This window comes from Lissotriton vulgaris, chromosome 6 (genome assembly GCF_964263255.1).
Source record: "Lissotriton vulgaris chromosome 6, aLisVul1.2, whole genome shotgun sequence".
In the NCBI taxonomy this organism is placed as follows: domain Eukaryota; kingdom Metazoa; phylum Chordata; class Amphibia; order Caudata; family Salamandridae; genus Lissotriton; species Lissotriton vulgaris.
Window position 1 is genome coordinate 1,120,200,787 of NC_141694.1, and position 24,694 is coordinate 1,120,225,480.

Genomic DNA, 24,694 nt, shown 5'->3' on the forward strand with positions numbered 1-24,694 from the left:
CCAGGACCCACGCCAAAGCCCCTGGTCGTAGATCAGAAGAGCAGGCAGGCGCAGCTGGACGATGACAAGGACCCATGAAACTAAACGTCCAGACCAAATAGGCCAGGCAGGCGAAGCTGGACACTGACAAGCACCATGAAACTGACTGCCCAGACCACAGCGGTCCTCAACAAGGGTGAGGCCAGAAAAAATTCCTATCGACCAGCTGGAAGATAAGAGGGGAAACAAGTAGGATGAACCAAGTCGTCAACATAGGAAATTAACCCCTCTGGAACACCAGACAGAAGACCAGGCCGAACGGCAAACAAAGGGCAAAAACCCTGCAGCACAACGCCATAGATGGCCCAGAAACTGCACCAGCGACATACAGCAACAACGGGAAGGGTGAGGAACCAACAAGGGGGAATCCACACATGCCCAGCGGAAGATAGGGCTATACAATAGCTACAAGTACCCCACGTAGGGTAAGACACGTCCCAAGAAGTATGGAAACCTATCTCAGGGAAGAAAACCCTGCATCAGAGAACACAAATATAAACTAGCAGCAGAAACCACAGAAGGCTTAGAAACCAGCCAAAAAGTAAATCCTTGCAAAAAAGGGGCTGAACCACAACCAACTGAAGAGAGGGGCCAACCAGGGGACTCAAGAGGGCACAGCAAACCACACAGAAAGTGTAACAGCCACTCCAAACAAAAATACCGGTAGCAAGTGAGATAACATCTCCCACCAAGTCCCGGAGGATCAACGAACCCCCCTACTGCGGAGGAGGAGGAGGAGGACAGAGCCCCGCAAGAAGACACTGAATGGCAGAGTCTGCATGAGTGTTAAACAGGAGGACCCCGTCAAAGGGTAGGTCAACCAGATGTTCTTTAATATTTTCAGGAAAAACAGCATCACGTAGCCAAGCATGGTGACGGAGAGCCACAGAAGTGGCCTTAGCACAGCTGAGAGCATCTGCAACATCCAAAGCCGCACAGAGAATAAACGTGGCCAACTCCCCACCATCCAAATCATGCCCACAGATCAGCACGGGCACCCTCATGAGAAAAATCTTAAAGAAGAGACTCCACAGAGTCCCACAGGATGGAAGTAGCGCCGGTCAACACACTCAAACCTGTAAGGCAGCACTGGAAAAAGGCTTTACGCCCCCATGAATCTAACCACCGGGCCTCCCGAGATGGAGGAAACACCACAGGCAAGCACAGAAAGGCATTCCACAGAAGAAAGCCTTGAGTAGAGGGATAGAAGGAAATACAGACCGGGTCATGCGGAGCTGGACGGTGGCGATGCAGGAGCGCCTGAGGCACTGGATCGCCTGTGGCAGGGCGCCCTCAAGCCCCCATAAGAGAATTACGGAGTGACGTTTCAAAAGGAAGGAACAACTCCCGTCCACCAGAGCCCTGGTGGAGAACTTCCAAGAGGTTGTCTGTAGGAAATGGAGTGACAGGTTCAACCATCCTCCAAATACCAGCAGCTGTGGAAATAGCACGAACAAAGGCCACACTGGCCTCAGTTGGCCGTCGCGGAGGAGAAAGCAATTCCTCCGTGGGCGACGGCTGCAGACTGAGCCGCCGTCCCAAAGTCCAGCTGCAGGAGGAAGCGGCCAGCCCCGGAATAGTGGGGGATCCACAGAAGAGTGGGGAACCGGAGGGACTCCAGAGGAAGGCGGAGAGGCCGGTGGAAAGGCCAGCCACGAGACACGGAAAGAAGGGTTCAAGGATTTAGGCCGCAGGGACGGCGAAGAGCCCTCCCTGGAAGATGCCAGTGAAAAGGCAACAATACAGCGCCCAGTCTCCGGGGAGGAAGACACCAACAGATGACAGTCGCTAGCCGATTATAGCCTTGTATCAGTGCAGTGATTAATCTTATCCCAACTTATGGGCGCTTACATGCATGGAACATCTGACACTGATCCACCCATGAAGGCAGCCACTTCTTTGGCCATACCCGCACGCCCTATATTTGTTATCTTTGCCGCGTTGGAACATATGTTTTTTTGCCTCACGCTTTCGCGCCCTCACAAAAGTTATCTTTATTATCCGTGTACATCTAGGATAATGAATGTACAAGCATTGTCTATTTACTCATGGGCAAACATACATAGAGTAAGCTCGATCAGCATAGATTTACGGAGGTAGCCGCTTACTGTCGGCACACTCAGAAGGCATTGATACTGTTCGTGTATCTCATGTCTCGCTCTCATAATCTTCTTTGTAAGTGGACTAGCCCTTTATGTACTTTGGCCTGTAGAAACATTTGTCGTTACATGGACAGTCTGTGACTTCAGCTTTTTCTGTTTTTTAGGCTCTCTGAGGTTATGATATGCAGCCCACCTTTACCCTACAAAACAACCGAAAGTAGTTATATGAGGACATAGAACAGAATAATATACTTGATTTTAAGGTGGGTCCCTCGCATAAATAACCCATAATTAGTACTATATGGCACTTAGAGGATACATATGGTCTTTATTATATTTTCTCTTTCTTGTTGCTATTTATTTTATTTTTTCAGTTGTATAACAGATCACAAGCTACCTTTTTAAATTTGCGACACCGTCTTCTTATTATTTTGTTGGATATTTATAGAGACTCCCACCGTATAATTATAGGTAAGACATGCATACCCTTTGTAGACATTACTTGCTCGTCCACTCATCCCATATATCAGTTTACTGAGGACGCCTTTCCTTTTTAGATATTGATAAACTTCTGAGCTACTTTTCTACGTGGTTCATGCCAGTGACCAAGTTCTTTGGGGGTCAAGCAGTATTAATAGTTTTTAAGGGTAAGTAACTGGATATTTACTATGTATCTTGATGAATGCCAACTGCCATAGAACTTGTTTGGTCTCTGGACCCTTTCTTCTGTAATTTTCTGAAATATATGTTATTAGACCAGGGATCGAGATGCACTAGTGTCTGTACTGAATACTTTTCTGATGTCTTCTTTTTAGTTCCGTACTGATTAGAGTTCATGTACTTCCACCTAGGATTCGGGTTGTGTGGTGTCACATGTTGAGCTCAAGTGTCATAAAATTGTTTTTTAACTATGTAAATACTTTTGCATATTAGCTTGGTTTTTCTTTCCTGTTTTGAGTATATCTATGGTGACAGTGTATATATTATTTTTTCACTACACTTTTTAGGTCCCCTGTACATGTGGGTTTTGACTGCCTGGAAGAGGTCCTGAGGAAGGTGGCCGTGAGCCGCCGAAACGCACGACTATAGTGCGGGGTTGGCAGGGTTTCCCTGCTGATTAATACCCAGATTCCTTTTTCAGACGTTGTGGATGTGTATGAAATGAGAGTATGAATGTGTTAGGTTGCTGTGTTTGGTGGTGTGTTATCAGGGGCATATGTATTGTTATAAATTGTTTTTTTCACATATAGTTATTGTCACCTTATTTCTTTTTTTTGTATGAACCATGAAATTATTTCTTGAAATTTGTATATTGTGACTACATGTTTTTTCATGAATTCTAACTCAAATGAACATATATAAACTTGAAAGCAATGCTAAAAACAGAAAAATAAATAAAAATGTCAATATACTTTTTGAATAAAATAAGAAGTCTGTTGTATATCTGTCACCTTTAATATAAAATTATGTGATGTATACTTGCATGGAAAATTGTGGCCGTTGAGGGAACCTTCTCCTTGTTGTGCTTTACTTCTTCCCCTCTGTTACTTGGCCGTACTTTAAATCTTGAGGGGGTCCCATCATTTTTGCCTTTTCCACCAACAGATGACATACCTCCGGAGAGGAAGAAACCTCGGGAGAAGAATCAAGAACCCGACACCGGTGCGGCTCTATGGAGTCTGCCACTGGCGCCTGACCGACATCAGTCTGCGCCGGTGTGCGCACTTGCTGCGCCGCGTCGTCCTCTGCAACCATGTGCTCCATGCGCGGGGCGCATGGAGAAGTGTGGCTCAATGATTAGAGCGGCAGACCCTGATGCAGAGGTCTAGGCCGGGACCAGGGTTCAATTCCCCGCCTCGGCGGGTCTTGGGCTCAAAAATTCCACGGACCTGATAATTCTCGCCTCGGTGCCTATTCCAATCATGGAGTCCCACTCTGCAACTCTGGGCAATAGCTTGCTTAATCTCCACAACGGCCCCCACAACGCTAAGGATGCCTGGCCTCTACCTTGGGGGTGCCCAGGAGTGGACACCTCACAGGGAAAGCCAGGATGGGTTACACAGCGGTATTCGTACAAGCGCCTTGAGACCCTTGCGGGTGAGTAGTGCGCTATACAAGTATCAATTTACAATTTACAATTTCTAGAACACGGGGCGGGGTCGACGCTGGTACGGCGAAGGAGCGGGCCGAAAAGGCGCCGGCTCGGCCTCAGATTGGGGAGCCGCCCACGTCGAGGAACAAGAGGGACTTGGGAAAGAACCCCAGGGCCCAGCCTCCACACGCGACTCCGGTGGGGAGGAAGGCGCCCGGCACGTGACAGCGCGGGCTCGGTCTCTGGCGAGGCAAGCACCCACGTAGAGGACCGAGTGGGACTCGGGGGCAAGCCAGGTGTCCCGGTGATCTACAGCGACACCACAGGGAGCCCGGTAGAGATTTGCAGCGAGGCAGGAAAGCCAGGTGCCAAAAAAGAGGGCCCGAAGGACGCACCTCAATGACACCACCCTCATACGACCTGAAGCCAAAACCATCGGCGCTGGAGCTGCGAGAGACTCCACGGAAGTCCCCGTGCAAGGCAAGGAATCCGCAGGCGTCTCAGGAGGTGGAGGAGGGGCCAAAGCCGAGCCGCTGCATAGGCTGTCATTTGGGTCCTAGTCGCCCCGTCGCCGGGAAAAGGAGGGTAAGAGGGCGACAGGCGGGGCGCATGTCCAGAGGGGAGCCGGCGCCCACCTCAGAAGGACAGGGCCTCTGAGACAAACTGAAGGACCTACCAGCCAGCGAACCATGCCCCTGGGCCTTGGCGAAGGATGATGTCTCAGACAAAACCGGCAGCTCCTTGCTTCCAAGGTAGAAGACAGACGCTAGGATGACACGACCTGGACAAGCGCGCCAACAGCAATTTCATACGGCGCTCCCGCCGTGAATTAGGCTTAAGGTGCTGACAGGCTTTGCAATCTGTCGAGTCGTGGTGCTCGCCCAGGCACTACATACAGATCGGGTGAGGGTCCGTCGTGGACATGGGACGTGCACAAGCGGTACACGTCTTGAAGCCCAAAGGAATTAGCACACTGTTCCACTACGCCGAAACGTGAAAGGGAATATATACGGATCCGCGTTGCACGCGGAAAGAGAAAAAACTGACGTAGGCGCACTGGGGTGGGACTTAGGTATCCTCGCTGACGTCACGCATGCGGACGTCAGGGCGAAGTCACGTGGTGCCGTTCCGATGGCACGCAGGGATGCTGTGGCAAAAAGTTTTCCGGATCCAGTCTCACGCCTAGGGATAATTCTACATTAAGAAATCTGCGGCTAGTAGTCTCTATCAGATATATAGTTTTGAGGTTGTACAAGAAGCATTTAATCGGAAAGGCAAGCCCAATGTAAAGCCAGCACATCAGTGTTTTACAACAGCATCAGTCACAGAATGAGCTCTACGTGCTCTGAAAGTTTAGTCTTCTTTGAAGATGGAGGTTACCTAAAAAGAAAAACGTTTTGCTACAATCTTTAGTCTCAAACCATATTGCAGTAATTTATAGAACTAACAAACCTTCATTCAAGCTATCGTCCCTTTCTCCATGGCTTCGGAATCGCTCTACAGTCTGGCAACCCAACAATCTTGTATTGCTAGTTTGATTTCTTAGGGACATGATTCCTCCTGTGAGATCCAGGCTGTATCGTTCTTCACAATATTCCAAACCCTGCAAAAACAGTAACAAGTGACACTTGTAAGTGCATGCTTTAGATTTTATGTGCTATTGCAGGTGTAGATATGCAACTTTATTTGAACACAGTGCACATTTTGTTCCAAAAATTCCACTTCGAGGTAGATGAAAAAATATGGTAAGAGTAACTAACGAAATAACATGGAGCATATGCAACATGTGTTATATAACTGCAATCAAAAGAGGTTTCAGGCACAAATTAATGCCTGAAGACTGAATCTCCAAACTCATGTGGAGTTAATCAAATTGTATATGAAAGTACCAATTGATTGAGCTACCATGCACATTTAAGGAAAGAGTTGTCTAGTTTAAAAGTGTACCTCATACAGGATTTGCCCAGATGGCAAGCACTTCCGGTCTCCAAAGGCCAGTTGCAGAAGATGCAGGCTCACTAGGTCTCCTTCACTGTAACGAACCAAGCCATTTCAAGTGAACACCAGCCCAATGCGAGCACTCCATCAATTCAAGTGATAAATGAAAAGGCAATGCCAACTAACAAACAAGTGCACATTTTACAATTGAAACAACCTTGACATATAAACCTGATGTCATGCAGCCACACTTATTACTATAAAATACGGCATAATAGTCACATACAAATCATTCACTGTAGTGAACTGTACATAGTATTTTCATCATACACATTCAATGCTATTTGTATTAACAATAGTGTCATCTAAATTCTCTCTTGTTCATGTGGATTACCTGCCTTGTGTCACAATAAGGATAGATAAATAACATAACATTCCAAAAGTCATCAGGCTTTCATATCAATTAGCTATTTTTTTTACCATCTTTCTTCCACAAATAGACCTCAGTTGCAGAGAGGTACAATTGTATTTAAAATTGTAAACTATCACCAAGGTATTTTCTTGACAGAAATGAGAAGTAAAGATAGGCTGAACAGTTATTTGTGAATCACAGGTCTACCTGTTCTTGTTTAGTACCCATAACCAAATTGATAGTGTGCTGCATAGAAACTTGCCAAATAAAGTGTATGTTAATCCTTACTGGAAAGTGGAGTACACGTTTCACATTCGAATTTCACATTAGTTAGAGATACCAAAATCCGCCTCAATGAGAAATAGCCCCCTCATTATCACTTGCAAAGGAAATCTCCGCTGTAAAATGAGATACCAATTTTTCAATTTATTTTCTCTGTGTGAAGAAATTTAAAGTTACACATATCTCACTGTACTAAATAAAAATCCTAAATGGCAAAAAAAACGGTCTCCGACATACATGCTTCTTTAAGATCATTTAAAAAAAAAAAGTATATATTACTTATAAAACTATTATGGACTCCAAACAAGAGAAGCATTCTAATAATTAAAACATTAATGAAGATCCACAAATAAAGCACACAACAAATCTTGAGATTATTTATTGTCCTTACACGCATGCTTTTTCCATACGAGGTCTTATTTTCATACCGTATTAACTGGTCTTTGTTCCAGTTTGCAAGATCTACCCATGTAAAACACAACTGAAGTACAAAAGCATAAATCATAGTGATCTTAGATAGAATAACTTACCTCTCTTGGGTAGACTGCACAGCCCATAAGTAACAGCAGTTGCGAGGATCGTTCTCAGGCTCTTGAAAAGTAACTGCATACACTGGAACCCTTCCTCCTTCCAAAAGGCAGTGGTAACTACAGGAAGAATTGAAAGTGAATGATTAGTCAGTGACTCGCAACACAGTAAAGAAAAACAATTGTTCAAGTCTGTTTACATATGACAAACACAGATAGCTTAAAACCCAAGCGCTGTATTGATTAATAAGAAAAACGTTCTTTACAGCGCAATTTCTAGACGCAGTTTAATCAAAGAACACAGGTACAGGGAAATCTATCCAAAAATCATAGCTATATCTGTTTTTCTTCTATCAAGCATTTAAACCCTAAAACAAGTGTCTTTCCTACAGGGATTAGTGTGTAGGCACATTGCTAAGCACACAGATCAAAATAAGCAAGGAATAAAAAACAAAAGTGCCACGCTGTTTAAAAAGAAAAAAGGGGAGATGTTAAATATTTCACTAAGTTAATAGGACTGAATTTTGGCTAATGTTACAACTTTAAGAACAATGGAAAGTTGGGCAAATGGGAGGTGAGCAGGGACCAAGGAAGGCTCATCAGGAGAAAGGACGATAATGCAGCACCACAAAAAAGGGGAATAATTGAGCGTGAAAGACGCTGTTAGAATATTGTCAAATGAGACAAAAATGAATACTCTGAGGGTCAGAAAAAGTACAAGACTCCAAGGTGTGCTTCAGAAGAGCTTGCTCATTTCCCCTGAAACATTTAGTTAACCAGATCAAAGACAAGTGAGAAGAAAAAAAGGATTATACAACTGTGCAACCACTCAATGCATCTACGAAATTATTGAAAGGGAAGAATGCCTATAGTGATCATGAAACATTTAACTGGTAGCTGTTGGAAATCTAATGTGAAATAGTAGACTATTCCAAAGATGTGCGTCCTCTACAGAGAAGCATGCTCCAGAGAAACATCAAACCTCTTTGTAAAGCAAACAGGCTGGAAGTCCTTGCCAAGTCACACAAGAAAGGGTGTGGTACTGTTTGGGAAGCGATACCTTTGTTTTCCTATTAGGTATACGTTGAAATAGCCAGAAAGACGCTTATGTGCAAGAGTGAAAACTAGAAACTTAATGTAGAGTTGTCAGGGAGTCAGAGGAAGAAATTTGTAAATCGGGCTGTCTTTTGTTTTGCATAGAATATAAACACTGATTTAAATACACTGTCAGTGTCAAGGAGGGCATGACAACAAGGTGATGGGAGTGGTCTAGATAACACTGAAATAGAACATCTACTAATTTTCAGTCACGGTCCAGGTTTAACAAAATATTCAAATCATTATCCAATATTTGACTAAACAGCATAATTAATCTGTTTTCCGTTGAGATAGCTTGCACAACACAATCCCTAATTATAGTCAATGATGCATCTCTGAAATCTTGACAAATTAGATCTGCAAGACTTTTTGCCAAGGCTTTGTGGCCGAAAGGCAAACTATGTAAATAAAAGAAAATAGGCCAGATGCTCGTCAAAATCCAAAAAGTTTTCAAGTCGACTTTAATTGACTAACTTAGTCATATAAATCACACATCAACATTTTTTCATAAAGATGAATATATTATCTTGTAGCATATATAAACAACCCGAAAATAGTTTAATTAAAATACATCCTATTCTAAAGCAAGGGTTCCCATTTGTTTTTATCGCTAAATATCATGAAACCAATAAGCATCTAGTTCTCCTGCTGGACAAACCTTTCATATAATATAAAAGCTTTAAAAGAGAATGTTGTTATTTTAGAAGTCCAGACTGTCGAAGCTTAAATATAGGGGGACAGTACAGGTATTAGAAACTGTGTTTCAACATTAAATGTCCAGTACCGAAATACTATTCTTTCCACTCTAGGATGAGGAGAATTGTTTTAGCCAAGCCTCAAGTATCTCCGACCTGATGATCATAAGCATGAGGTATTGGCACATACATTGCCCTACATACCTTAAGCTGGGGCAGTTATTGGGCCCCAGCCTCTTATCTACAAAGATTGTTTCTATCCTTAAAGATAGCTCCTGGTGGTTTGATGTGGCTAGGCAGTTCTTTTAGAACAGCTACACAGCCAGATGAACAAGCTTCTAAGGAGCAAAGGTTGCAAGCTCAAAAAAATTCCATATTTTTGTCAAACTCTTATAGAGTCACTTTATTCATCAAAGTGCTCTGCTTCATAGAACAAACTGGGCCCGGTTTGCAAACTGATTAGAGAAATCTCTAGTTAGAATGTCTTCATCAGAAACCACATTCAAGTAGGCAAATATTTTGGTCTATGAATTTTATTTAGCCTCTATTAAGAACGAGCCTACATACTTGGTGTAAGAGGACCTGTGGATGATAGATTATAGATAATGAATGTACATAAAATTGAACCTTGTACCAGACAAAACAAAACTTGAATGAATAGCCTTTAGCTTATCTCTCTAGTTAAAACTTATGAAAAGAGTCTCAGATTCAAATTCAAAAAGTCTTTATTCGATTACATAATCATAAGACATTTACATTTAAAACAATAACAATAATATCCTTACAATTCATTCCTTAATAAGTACAAAATACAAAATTCACCTGAAAATAATCCAAATTTACTCCTTCCGTACATACAAAAATACAATAATTTAGTATAAAAAGCATTTAAAATAGACAAATATCAATAAAAGACGGCCGCAATACTATGTACTAGATTTTAGATAAAACCAATTAGTACAATCTCGTTATAGTAAAACTATCACTTCTCTCACAGTATTAAGAACTCAATCTGTGAGCACGGGTCATCCATATGCCATGTAAAAATTTGGCGATCGCGATTATAGTTAGAACATTTCCATCTGTTTTTAGAATACTTAGGGCTTCAGAGCCAGAAGTAATCCCCATCATCTGACAAATGGGCTTCAGCCATTTATACCTCAGGTTCTTATAGACTGGGCAATAGGTTTGGATTGTGTTGGGCAAAACGGACATTCCATACAGGAACTTATACCCCATTTACCAGGAAATGATTTAATAGTAAGGGTGCCGATCCTAAATTGGTGCTACCATTTCCTATCACTGGGAACCGTTATAAGGTTCCAGTACATTTCATAAGCGGGTAAATGTTTGGTCTCTAAAAAGTCTCTTGACAGTGAAGAACTCGTCAGACGGAAAACGTTTCATAGTGACCATATTCCAGTATAGCCCTTTCAATTCTTTTCGAGATGGAAATGTACCATATGTTGGATCTTATCACAACGTATTAAGCCCCAAATCACTCAATATTGACTCTACCTGCCTAAGCCATAAAAATGTTCCCGCACTGTCTGCATCCCTAACCTCCAGTAGGGCATGCGCATACTGGGTTAGCTCGGGGGTGACCCAGAGCCTCCTCCAGTAAGCCACAGGTCTAAAGCGAGCCATATCCTCTAAATACTGGCTTCCCAGATCGTAACAAAGCGGTATTACAGGAGTAGATTGAGGAAAGCCCGTAATAGCCCTCATAAATTTATTTTGCGAGGTCGAGAGTGCCGATAGATTACTGAAACCCCATAATCCTGCCCCATACAAAATTGAAGCTGCAATTTTTACATTATAGATTTTCAAAATGGGGGCAATCGGCTTTGTATGGGATTACCGGTGCTCTTAACAGAGCACCAGACAATTGAGCGTGTTTTAGCAGCAACTGGTCCAAGTGTGGGTTCCAATTAAGTCTAGAGCTTAATGTTATTCCAAGATATATAAAAACATTTGTCTGCTCAAGTATAACTTTGTTCATGGTAACTCTCCCTTTTACAGTTTTTTGTTTGTGTAAGACCATGAACTTGGTCTTGTCTACGTTGATTAGAAGACCAAAGTCCTTGCAGAACAACTCGAACCTTGCTATGGCCGTCTGCAGGCCTTGCTGGGTTTTTGAAAGGAGCAGGGTGTCATCGGCAAACATTAACAGGAGTATTTTCTTTCCATTTAAGTTCGGAGCATCAGTGGGGTGATTCTCATAATACTTAATCCCCCTGTTAATGTAAAGAGAAAATAAAGTCGGTGCTAGTACACACCCCTGCCGAACCCCTTGTGCAATCTGGAATCTGTCACTTCGCCTTGCTGGCCCTAACTAACTTGGGCAACGTTTGCTTCGTGAAGTTTAATCAGAAAAGCCAACAGGGCCAAGGGCATACCCTGTTCAGCTAAAACATCCCACAACTTAGCTCTCGGGACCAAGTCGAAAGCCGACTTTAAGTCTACAAAAGCGGCATATAGTCTGCCTCCATTAAGGATCGCCACTCGCCAATAAATTAAAACAAATCTAAAAACCTGGTCAATTGTACTCTGGTGTGAGAGGAACCCCGCCTTTAAAGGTGAGAGAATATTAAACTCCTCAATCCAATCCTGGATTCTACTTAACACAAGCCTGGCTGCCTCAGATTCATATTTTTTGAGTTTTTGCACAGCTTGGCCCTGTGGTGATCAGTCTGTCACAGGACGAGGGTTTTGGGTTATTAAACCTTTAAATATGAATTTTGTTATGAGAAATGAGAAACTTACAGAAGGTGGTAATGTGAGGGTGAACGTTACAGAGGAGAAATAGAGATGATGAGGAGGTAGTGGAAGGTTGGCAAACAGACAGGATTTCAAGAATATTATCCCTGCAAAGACGCCACACTTTAAACTTGCACTTGGTTTATAATGAAATCCTAGTCTTTTTCCCATGATGACCACTCACCGACCTCTTCCTCAAACCAAATATCACACATTTCTGTGATCAAGCATTAGCAGCCTCATGCACGAAATGTTTTCTTGTTTACCAAGATTTCTGCCTGGCACAGTCCTATGTGGCTTTATGCAGAGAATACCATAGAGTACATGCACATTTACAACCCCTTCCCACATCATGTGTGAATGTTTTGCGTTTTTCATAAGTCTTTCAACCAAGACAGTTCCTGCTTACAACTTATAGGTCCAGTTCCCCTTTAATATTATTTACACATTTTATATGAGAAATATTTTGTAAATTGTTGTATCTATCATTTCAGCAGAGATGAGACTACTCCCTTTCTGAGATTTTGTCCTTCTTCCCAACTAACCAGAGAGTGGTGTGCCAAAGTAATAAATAGAAATCAGCCTCCAAAGCACTTGGTGTGTGCACCGATTTTTTTTAGGCCTTTTTCCAGAATTGATGTTCAAAGCGTCATTTCAGTGGCATAGGCAGAATAGGCCCATTATTCAGCTTCATAAAACATGGTGTTCATATCTGGCCTGGTCATTTGGAATACCACAGTTTTCACTAACACTATTATCAAAATCATGAACTTTCACTTTATATTTTAGATCATTCATATTGTGGTGTTCGGTCAGGTTGTATCAATGTTGATATTTTAGGTATCAGTGAATGCCAAAAGGACAGTCACGGTTACAGAATATCTAGGTTTCTTACTGTTCTGGTTACTGGTGTTTATAGGATGGCTCCTAGAATATAATTTGTACTAAGAACAAAAACTAATGGAGATAGAAGACAACTTTGCCTCCAACCTTAGTCAAGCGTGGCACTGTCTGCCTGAGAATAGTAAACCTGGCAGACATGTTAAAGTGTTCACATGAAGAGGCCCTTGCTATCTAGCTATAAACTGGTACATGTCACCTATTCTGTGTCTTGAGGTGAGCTAACTAATCGGTTCTAATTTATCCCTTGAGCTGAAATACATCTGCAGAGACCGATGGTTCACTGTTCCTAGTCCTAATGCTTGGAGTACTCTATAGGTTCCATATTGACTGAAGCCAGTCACTTATCCCTTTTTAAGCCTGCAGTAAAAGGTTGGCTACATGTTCCATCTCTTCACTCCTTTCATCTGTTTGCAGCACCGAGATTAAATTAGGTCTATAGTATGTGCTATATAAGTAAAATTGTTTAATTAGCTGCTAGTGAAACTTTTCCATTCTGTGTGCCTGAAGGCTGCACCTACATGTGCTGAGGTCGACAGCTTGCGCAATATAAGTAGTAAATCCTGCACAGTGCAACATTACGTGCACTGGCACTTGTATGCAAATTTTAAAAGATCTGCTGGTGTACATATCAGCAAAACAAATTTGGATGCACCAATGTACTATATTCTCAAGAGAAGATCACCAGATCGGGAAAATATCCGGGTGACAATTTAGTCTCATCATTTATGAATTCCTAAAACTGAAATACAAAGCAACATTAAAAGTAGGGAACTACCACAGAGAAGTTTACAAGAACTTTTCAAAACATCAACATCTCGTCCTCTTCTAGGCCTAATTAGTCCATCATTTGGATATCCTTTAATGAAAATGTAATCATACTTTCACATCACCTCATCTTAGAAAATTGCAGCATTAAGCAAGTGCCAAAGCGACAGCGCTTTTGCAAGACCACATCAAAATTCACCTACTCAAAACTTTTCAGAATCAGCTGCAAATAAATAGAACTTGTTAACAGGTGTGAAAGGTGACTAGACACAAGTATTTATAGAAATTATAGAACAATTGCTAGGTGATCAATAGTCCGACTGGCCAGGCAGAAATTTGTAAAAATCTAATCCTCTTTGAAATTTTAAAATCAAACTAGCATTCCAATATATTATCCACTTACTCTCTTTTCAATGTTTTCATGTTCCAGAGGGAAAGATATCCAGTTGCAAAGCCGACAGCTAGGTGATTTGTTCTTGATATGTAGTAAAGGGACGTAACTGTGGTCCCTGATGGATTCAGTAGCTGAAAGCAGAGATGTCTGCGCTGTCTGGTTACATTCTCTCGGATGTGGGGAATGTCAGCAGAGATCCCACTCATCACTTCTAGGTCTGCACAACAAACAAGGCCATTTAACAATAACTCAGGAAAGAATTTGAGTAACACACACTACCATTATATCTAGTATATGGTAACATTTTGGTTCAGCCAATAAATAGGAATTAAGCCAAAAGTAAAAAAGAAAAAAAAACATTTAACTAACATGCACCAGGACTGTAATAGAAAAGGAAAACAGCATGCAAAACCTCAGACATCCGCATGCAAAACCTCAGACATCCGGATGCAATAGAACTACGAAACATCTCAAGCTTCCATATCCATTCTACAGTCTGTATTTCATTTTTTATTTTTTTAACAGGATACTGTGCACTGGGTAAAGAAATAGAAAATTCGGGAGGAACTGGGAGATTGGAACTGCAATATGTTTAAAAAAAATGCATAACCCTTCTGCAAGTAGTAAAGCACTGTAAGGTACCAGAACATTTGTTCTGACTTGTTAAAGGGGTTATGCGATCCCCTACTAGAAGGGATCATGAGAGAAGGGATTCTGATTTCTGATTCCGAGATGAATGTATTCATTGCTTATCATCGCAACTGTAGTCAAACAATTGACAGGTTACTGACTTAAAAGACAGTAATGTTTTAGATCGGAGGAGAAAAACGAAGAGCAGTGTCAAAAATGAATCTGAGAGCGGACAGAGCCAGAGAGGGAGGGAAGGGGTCCAAATTCTCAAAGCCTTCAAGGAAGACCCACAAACTATCAACCTTTTCTTTTTTGTCGGAGCTCAGTTGCAGCCACTTGGACTTCAACAATATTTCTACATCAGCAAAGCAGTTGCAAAAGTTGGTTTGTCAGTGGACAAGATCATCATCAAACCTACCCAAAATGTGTGTTGTCAGCATACAACATAAATTTGAGCCCATATAAATTAATGATTTTGCAGAGAAGGATGTTGCCTAGAGAGATGCAGATATTAAAGAGCATCAAGCCTAGTGAGGAACACAGAAGACAATGTTTAGGAGAAACTGCTTCTGTGTGCTCAGAAGGAAGGAAGCAAACTGGGGCATTGCTACAAATACCAAATTCAGCAAGAAACTATTGAAGGGCATGGTGGGAACCAGTGTTGGATGCTGCGGACAAGTCCAATAGGACCTAGGCATGGAGCTACCTTGGTCCACAGTCACTTGGAGATTGGCAGATTCTGCTAGAAGGGCATATAAGGAGCTGCATAGGTCAAGGAACCCAGATTGAGAAGGGTCTAAGAGGTGACTGGCTTCAAGAAAATCAAAGTGCTGATTAATATGAGTTTCTAGAATTTTAGGTGGGTAATGCAGATGGGACTGGACTGTAATTGCTATGGGTAGCAGGCTTCACTGAGGACTTTTTTAGACTAGGGAATCCCATCTACATCCACCAGGGACTCCACATTCCCCCTGCTTATAATCAGTACCCTTTCAGTGAGGAAATGCGGCTTTAATGATAAGCTCTAAGATGTGCCATCAATAAAAGTACTGGGTCGGTGGCTCAGTGGAATACTCCACTCCACTGATCTGCGTTTGATTTAATGGTCACAGGTTCAAATTCTGGTGGGTCCACTCAGCCTTTCATCCTCACAAGATTGATAGAAATAGGCTACTTTAGTGAGATATTTAAGTTTATCTTTCAGAGAAATTTGAATCTGCACTTCCAATGTTCAATGAGGTATCCAAGGGCATGTGATGCCATGGATTTCAAGCAATGAGTTAGCACCAAAATATACAATGTTGTTCACAAAAAGCTTGCATTTTTGAAATTGTTTAGGTCTATTGAAAGATAGCAGGTCATTTGATTGGCTATGACATTTTCTAGTCGAAAGAAGTTAACTACTCAAGACTTTGCCTCAAGAGTCATAGCCCTTGTGTAAAGGTAATAACATTACATTTTACTAAGGAACGTGTATATAAACCATCTGGACATTACAAAAATATTCATATTTTCTGCATTATGTCCATGTGCTTTAGGGAGCCGACCCAATATAAGAGAGCTTAAACAATTATTCAGACCTTGCTTAAGATTGATATGACAGATAAGTGGAATCCTAGTTACTATTCTGGACATCAACACTCCAGGTAATAAGTGTTGCAAAACAAATGTTGCCGCGACAGGATTGCTTTGTTGATGTACATAAACCAAAATCAGAAGTGTATTTCATTGGCTTCAGTCAAAATAAAAAGAGGAATGATATACCGGAGGCCTCCATTTCATCGTGAGTGCATGACAAATCATCCAAGCACAAGTCAACGAGGAGGATATGCCCAACATCTGTAACCACTGCTGCCACACCAAAAAACCACCGCAAACTTTGGTGCAAGTGCTGAGTGCTTGCACTGGCTCCTCCATGATTAATTATTGGTTCAATTGCAGTGACCTGTAAAATAAATAAACACATATTTATTAGGTTAAACTACAATGGAAGGATTATTCTGCTTCTCTGTACGTGAATGCACACATTTACTCCGTTTTAGTAATCGCATCAAACTAACAATTTTTAAACAACAATTTTAAAAAACTTCATAATTAAAAATGTTACTTCAGGAATGGGGACATTTACCCCTTCCCTTTACCCGCTTTACCAACTAGAGTGATTTTACTATAAAATAAAAGCCTTTTGAGCACATTGCCGGACCAATATAAGAAATGGAAAGATTGCTAATATTTTGCAGTGGACAATTGAAGTTAGTTGTCAACATGTCTGATAATGCAAATGCTACTTACCAGTATGCATCTGTTCTTGGCATGTAGGGCTTCTGACATTCATATCTGTGCATAGATCGCCGCCTAGTGTTGGGTCCGGATGATTGCACATTGTTGTCCTGGAAGAGTCTTCGAAGTATCACGAGATAGGTGGCTCCTCCCCTGGACTACAGTGCACATGGGCATCGCCTCCATCCCCAGATTGTTTTTAGCCATTGGCAGAGATGGAGTGACATATGTGAGTGATGCCCTATGCTAAGAGTATGAAAATATGTGTAAAGAAAATACTGCAGCTGCTACAGGCGCCGGGGAGGAGGGCGGGCGATATGAATGTCAGCAGCCCTACATGCCAAGAACAGATGCATACTGGTAAGTAGCATTTGCAGTTCGAGGCATGTGGGCTGCTGAATTCATATCTGTGCATAGAATACATAGCAGTCCCTCCATTAGCGGCGGCCGCCCGTGCCAGCTGCAGCCGTTTGAAAAAGCGTTTTGAGAACAGCCTGGCCAACAGCTGCCTGCTGTTTAGAGTGCACATCTACACAGTAATGCTTAGTGAAAGTATGTGTGGTAGACCATGTAGCTGCTCTACAAATATCTTCTAAGGGAATGTTACCTAGGAAAGCCATAGAGGCCCCCAACTTTCTGGTGGAGTGGGCTCTTGGTGGAATTGTGAGAGTGCGTTTAGCTTTAGCGTAACAGATCTGAATGCATTTCACTATCCACCTAGCGATCCCAGCTTTGGAGATAGCATTTCCCTTGTGGTGTGAGGCAAAAGCAACAAAGAGTTGCTTGGTCTTACGAAAATCTTTAGTTCTGTCGACGTAGTACATCAAGGCTCTTTTAACATCAAGGGTGTGGAGCATCCGCTCCGCCAGTGACTCTGGGTTTTGAAAAAACACTGGTAACTCAATTGTTTGGTTTATGTGGAATTGAGATACAACCTTGGGTAAGAATTTAGGGTTAGTGCGGAGCACCACCCTGTTAGCGTGTACTTGGAAGAAAGGTTCTTGGATGGTGAGCGCCTGCAACTCGCTAAACCTCCGTAGCGATGTAATCGCTACTAAGAAAGCAACCTTCCAAGTCAGAAACTGAAGCTCACAAGAGTGCAGTGGCTCAAAGGGAGGACCCATCAGCCTTGTAAGAACCACATTGAGGTTCCATTCTGGAGCTGGTGGTGTCCGCGGTGGAATGACCCTTTTGAGTCCTTCCAGAAAAGCCTTGATAGCAGGGACCTTAAAAAGGGATAGGTGTTGCCTATTCTGAAGCTATGCTGCCATCGCAGACAAATGAATGCGGATGGAAGAGTACGCCAAATTGCATTGGTACAGGTAGCAAATAATGTTCTGAATGGAAGCGTCCAGTGGGTCAATATTGTGGTTTACACAGTACATGACAAAACGCTTCCACTTGGCTGCGTAACAAGCTCGAGTAGTGGGCTTCCTTGCCTCCCGAATGATGTCCATACAATCGGGGGGAAGATTGAGGTAGCCAAACTCTAGGACTTCAGGAGCCAGATCGCCAGGTTGAGCTGTTGCGGATCTGGGTGCTGAATGTCGCCATGGCTCTGCGTCAGAAGGCTGGGGGTGAGATGAAGCCTCTGATGCGGTACCACGGAGAGTTCCAGAAACGTGGTGTACCATGGTTGGCGAGCCCATGTAGGAGCAACCAGGATGAGAGTCATAGAGTGCTGCCTGAGTTTGCGTGCCACCAGCGGTATCAGAGGTGCTGGGGGAAAAGCGTACGCAAATCTGCCTGACCAGTTCATCCACATCGCATTGCCCTGTGATTGCGGGTGTGGGAACCTGGCGGCGAAGCTTTGGCATTTTGCGTTCTCCTTTGTGGCGAACAGGTCTATCTCTGGATGACCCCACCTTTGGAAGTACGGTTGGAGTACTGATGGGTGTATCTCCCACTCGTGCATTTGGTGGCTGTGCCTGCTGAGCAGGTCCGCCATCTGGTTGTCTTTGCCCGGGAGATGCTCCGCCATGAGGAAGATGTTCCTCTGAATGGCCCACTTCCACATGCTCTGAGCCAGATGAGACAGCTGCGGAGAGTGTGTGCCTCCCTGCTTCTGGATGTAGTACATGGCCGTCATGTTGTCCGTCCGGATCAACACGACCTTGTTGGACAGATGTACTTTGAATGCCTTTAAAGCCATGAAGATTGCCATCAGTTCCAGAACGTTGATGTGCATCTTCCTCTGCTGTAGTGTCCATAGTCCCTGCACCGTGTAATGGAGTACATGCGCTCCCCATCCCTGGAGAGAAGCGTCCGTTGTCAGGATAATCTGTGGCACAGGCTCCTGGAACGGTCGGCCCTTGCAAAGGTTTTGTGGATTCCACCAATGCAGAGAGTTGTACGCCCGACCGCTCACCAACACTAGGTCTGTCAGTTGCCCGTGAGCCTGAGTCCACTGACGTGCCAAGCACTCCTGAAGCGGACGCATATGTAGTCTCGCGTGCGGGACGATGGAGATGCAGGAGGCCATCATGCCTATCAACTGCATGAACGCCTTCGCTGGAAGCGAGTGCTGAGGTCTGAATCGTTGGATCAGAGTCTGGATGCAGGCGATTCTCACTGAATTTGGCTGCCAGCGTGTCTATCGTCGCGCCCAGATACTGCCGTACATGGGCGGGCTGGAGATGAGATTTTGGATAGTTCAGCGAGAATCCCAGATCGTGCAGGAGATGAATAGTGCGTGACACGTGGTCTGCGCACTGCTGCTCTGTCCTTGCCTGAATGAGCCAGTCGTCCAGATAAGGATAGACGTGGACGTTTTGGCGTCGCAGATGCGCCGCCACAGTCGCCAGGCACTTTGTAAAGACCCTTGGCGCTGTGGTGACCCCGAACGGCAGAACCCTGAACTGGTAGTGCTGGTCTAGGATTGTGAATCTGAGATACTTCCTGTGGGAAGGATGCAGGGGGATATGAAAGTATGCATCCTTTAGATCCAGTGTGGCCAGGAAGTCCCCCTGTTGAAGCAGAGGGAGAACCTGCTGTAACGTGAGCATATGGAAGTGCTCCGAGAGAATATACCAGTTGAGGGGCCTGAGGTCCAGGATGGGCCTGAGGGATCCGTCCTTTTTGGGGATCAGAAAGTACAGGGAGTAAACCCCTGTTCCCCTTTCTTGCAGTGGAACAAGCTCTATTGCCCCTTTTTGCAGCATGACTGTGACCTCCTGCTGCAACAAGTGCAAGTGCTCGCCGGACATAGGACGGCTTCTTGGAGGAATGTTTGGTGGAGTGGAAGTAAGCTCCAGACAGTAACCGTACTGGATAAGAGATCTCACCCACCTGTCAGTGGTGATGGATTTCCACGCAGGCAGGAACTGTTGGAGTCTCCCCCCGACCGGTGTTGAGTGGTCAGGGGGCAGTGACAAGACGTCACTGCTTGTTCGCGGCGGTGGACCTGGAGCTATTGTTTCCACGTCCCCTGCCCTCGACATTGTTGCCTCTGTAGCCACCTCTACCCTTGTTGGTGTATGAGGTCTGGGTATTGCTTTTATAGTACTGGGTGGATTGCGATGCTTGACCCCTGGAGGTGCCTCTGGAATTGGAGCGGCGAAAGGAACCACCCCGAAACTGCTGAGATTGGAGGGCCCCCATAGACTTAGCAGTGTCCGTGTCCTTTTTCATTTTTTCCAGTGTCGCATCCACCTCAGGGCCAAACAGGTGGTCAGGATTCACTGTTTGGTTGAGTATGGTCGTTTGGATATCAGGTTTAAAGCCCGAGATTCGAAGCCATGCATGCCTTCTCAGCAACACACTAGTGTTGATCGCCCTGGAGGCAGTGTCAGCCACATCTAGTGCACATTTGATGGAAGCGTTAGTGATTAGCTTGCCCTCCTGAATTAACATCTCCCCAGCCTCCTTGTACTGGTCAGGTAGGTGCTGCAACAGTGTTTCTAGGGTGTCATAGTGAGCCCTATCGTAGCGTGCAAGTAGGGCCTGCGTGTTTGAAATACGCCAGATGTTAGCTGCCTGCGCAGCAATCCTTTTTCCTGATGCCTCGAATATTTTCGACTCTTTGTCGGGGGGAGGAGCGTCACCAGTAGTCTGTGAATTCGCCCTCTTCCGAGCGTTGGATACAACCAAAGAGTCCAGTGGCAAGAGTCCCTTGATGTATGTTGGATCCGAGGGCGCTGCCTTATATTTCTTATCAATGCGAGGATTGATGACACGCGCCCGAGTGGGCTCCTTGAAGACCTCCGGCGCGTGCTTTAGCACCCCTTTGAGCATTGGCAATGTCTTGACTGACTTCTCTGCCACTGAGAAAGTGTCAAACAAAAAATCCACATCCACAGGATCTGAGTGGAGTTCGACATCATGGTTGGCTGCGGCCCTCTCAATTAGGGCGTTGAAGGCCGCAGAGTCCTCCGTCGGTGAGGTCTTTGCCGCAAAGAGCTGCGGTTCCTGACCCGATTGCGGGTCATCTGGGTCGGCTCCGGCCGACCAGGGTTCATGTTCCTCCTCCGGATCCGAGTACGCCGGATAGTTGTACTCGACTTCCTCCTCATCGTCACCTTCCCCTGCGTTAGAACGCGTAGGAGAACGTTCCACTTGTTTGGGAGACGAAGGCTCCATAGGGGCCGAAGCGCCCGCCGAGTCCTTCTTGTTTTTAAGAGGAATCCGAAAATGTTCAAGCACCGGTTCCGTGGTGATTTTCCGTTTGAGGAGGGACAATTTCCCAGTATTGGCGTCGATGATGACCTCACGGCGCTCTTCCTCAGTGAGTGGCTGGAGCCGAGGCTTCGACCCCGCCAGCGACGCTTTGGGCGTCAACACCTCCTTCGAAGGCACGTCCGCCCCCTGCTTCGGAGCGAAGGCTTTCGGCGTCGACTTTGGCGGCAGGGTGTAGCGAATAGGCGTCTGCGCCTTCGCCGGCTTCGATGCGGGCTTCGGCTTCACTCCCTCTGGTTCGGGAACCTCAGCGTTTCGAATCCGTTGGAGGGATTCAACGACCTTCTTCGTCAAGGCTGGAGAGGGCTTGACTGTCTCGAGCGATCTCCCTGAGTCGGGAGTCGAGTCTGCCGGGGGCAGCGTCTTCGGAGTCGACACCTTGCCATCCTTGGCCCCGACGGTCGGAGCCGGCACAGCCGGAGCCTTGGAATCGCTTTGGCGCTTCTTTGGAGCCTTTTTCGGGTCGTCGACCTCGACCATCTTCGGCGCCGACGCAGCCGCGTCGGCCACCTTCGTCTTCGGCGTCGACCCCGAGGCCTTGGGGTTGGCCATTTTGGCGTGGCTTTTCAAGTCGGCCATTTTGACTTTCTTAGGTGTTGACGCCTCTAGAGCCTTCTGCCCCACCAGTGGAGCTTTCACTTTCGGTTTCGAAACCGATGGTGTGGATCCCGATGGCTTCACTTTTGTTTTCTTCAACGGGAGTGGCGCCTCAGAAATGTCCGCGGCCGGGCCGAGAGGCGGGGCAGTTGGACTATTATCAAGGTCTTGGGTAAGGCCCGAAGGCGATCCCTCGACCTGGGCCGTATGTTGGGGATTAGCCCCTGAGGCAGTCTGGGGGTGCTCTTCCTCCGAGCTATCCCCCACGGTGGCAATGGCCCCATCATCGTCCCCTACCTCGTCGCCGGCTTCATCAAACTCCTCATCTTCTGCGTCGTAGTCCTCTCCCTCCGACGCAGGGCTAGAGTCCGAAACCTGAAAGACATTCTCGTTGTCTTCAAATGCTTCAAAGATGTTGTCCGGCGGGGGCGCAGGGGGCGCCGACAACTGGGCCTGGAGTCGAGCGGCCCGACGATGCTTTAGGGTCTTCTTGCACCGGAACTTTGAGCAGGCCATACACCTGGCCTCGTCATGGTCCGGTGATAAACACTTGTTGCACACAGGGTGCACGTCGAGGTGCGAATACTTGAGGTGCACACCGGGCACCTCTTGAACGGAGTCCGTTCCATGTTCAGGAACTTGGAGCGTCGAGTAGGCCCGTCCGCGCCGAGAGCACGCGGAGGGGCAGGGAGTGTTCGGAGCTGAGAATAAGATAACCCGAACGAAACAATACCGACGCCCAGCCTAAAGACCTTTTGGTCTCAAGTAGAAACGTAAAACTACTATCGGTTCCGACAGAGGGAACCGAAACACATCCGAACCCAATGGCGGAAAAAAACAATCTGGGGATGGAGGCGATGCCCATGCGCACTGTAGTCCAGGGGAGGAGCCACCTATCTCGTGATACTTCGAAGACTCTTCCAGGACAACAATGTGCAATCCTCCGGACCCAACACTAGGCGGCGATCTATGCACAGATATGAATTCAGCAGCCCACATGCCTCGAACAGGGAATTATTAACCATGCATTTAGTTTTTGTTGAAATGGCATGGGCACTATGCATGCCAAAGAAGGCCTGGCATTGGGGTAAGTGAGGTATTTGTAGCTAAATAACACTGGTTCTGGTCAATGCCAATATTCTATAGGCGCTTAAAGTACAAGAGGCATCAGATACAACATGAACTGGGATACTATAAATATTAATGGAAAAAGACCATGCCAAGGCTGAAACTGGTAGAGACTGTACTGAATTTTTAGCATTTATCTAGTGCCTTCACATTGCAGAAGAAGCTACAATTCAATTTGATAGTAATCATAAGGGGTAAAGACTGCCACTGCTCAAGTAGATCATGTGCCTTTTTAACGGTGGCAACATAATTATTTCAATACAGATTTGCGGAATTTTGAGATACAAAGATACCTAGGTATCTAATTGTGCACATAGCAGCAGGTAAAACCATTGGCGAACTGTTAAGAAGATGATGTTCCGATTTAGTAGGATTTATTTTGTAACCCCCTATGTCCATCAATGCCTGAATCTTAACCAGAACATTGATGATATTTTGCTCCTCCGGAGGCAAGTAGAGGATCGTGTTGCCTTCAAACAATTTTAACTTCTGTGCGCCCAACATAAGAGGTCTAATCTGTGGGTCTTGCCTCAAAGCAGCTGCCAAAGGTTCTATGAACAGAGCAAACAAGACAGGTTACACAGGGAAGCCTTGTCTTGTGCATCTTACAATTGTAACATGTCTTACTGCCTGAGCATTAATTATACTTTTGGCTTGGGCCTTCTGATATAGGTGCTCTATTAAATTAACAAACTTACGAGGAAAACTGAAATTCAATAAACTTGAAAAACAAGATGAACGTGACTAGGCGCTAGTGGAGCTACTCAGATGACAATTATTTTAGCAAATAGCTTGTAATCCTGGTTTAGTAAACCTAAAGGGCGATAAAAGCCAGGTTTATTGGAAGGCTTTTCTGTCTTCCAGAAAGTAATGGATTACAGCTTATGAAAAAAGATCTAAGCAGCTCACATCCAGCAACAATCTAATTTTATTAAATTACTACGACCTTGAAAACGTGTGTTTCAAATACCTTGTAGATTTCTACTGGTAACCCATCGCATCCCCAGGCTTTTGCATCTGTGTTCTAATTGAGTTTTGCACTTCAGTAGACGTAATGAGAGACGTGATACTGGCTTGAGCCTCATTGGAGAGAGTCGTCAATAGGATTGAGCGTAGATATTACTCGATATAAACCAGCGAAGATCTCTGAGAGGGGCATCCAATCTTATGTAGCGGTCGAAAAAACACCGACAACCTGTTCCGACAACCATAAATCATGCGACCTTCGACTTCATCATACATAGCCTTAATGATCGCCTTAAGTCTTTTTCCTGACGGATCTAGCTAGGAAGCGCCCTATATGTTTATTTTTTCATAAACATTTTGAAAGCAGGTATTTTGATAACAATTTCCTTAGATATAAAAAAGTCTTTCAGAA

The 24,694-nt window shown here is 44.7% G+C and overlaps 1 protein-coding gene across 3 annotated transcripts in view; it reads right to left on the minus strand.

Moving 5' to 3' along the window:
* Positions 1 to 24,694, minus strand: part of AHCTF1 (AT-hook containing transcription factor 1) — a 1,100,496-nt gene that overhangs the window by 991,765 nt on the left and 84,037 nt on the right. For all 3 annotated transcript variants that reach the window (XM_086927206.1, XM_086927204.1, XM_086927205.1), the window contains exons 4-8: positions 16,402 to 16,582; positions 14,017 to 14,224; positions 7,396 to 7,512; positions 6,181 to 6,265; positions 5,686 to 5,836 (exon numbers count right to left, since the gene is read on the minus strand). In XM_086927206.1, the coding sequence (XP_086783332.1) occupies positions 5,686 to 5,836; positions 6,181 to 6,265; positions 7,396 to 7,512; positions 14,017 to 14,224; positions 16,402 to 16,582 (742 nt within the window). The remainder of the gene's footprint in view (positions 1 to 5,685; positions 5,837 to 6,180; positions 6,266 to 7,395; positions 7,513 to 14,016; positions 14,225 to 16,401; positions 16,583 to 24,694) is intronic.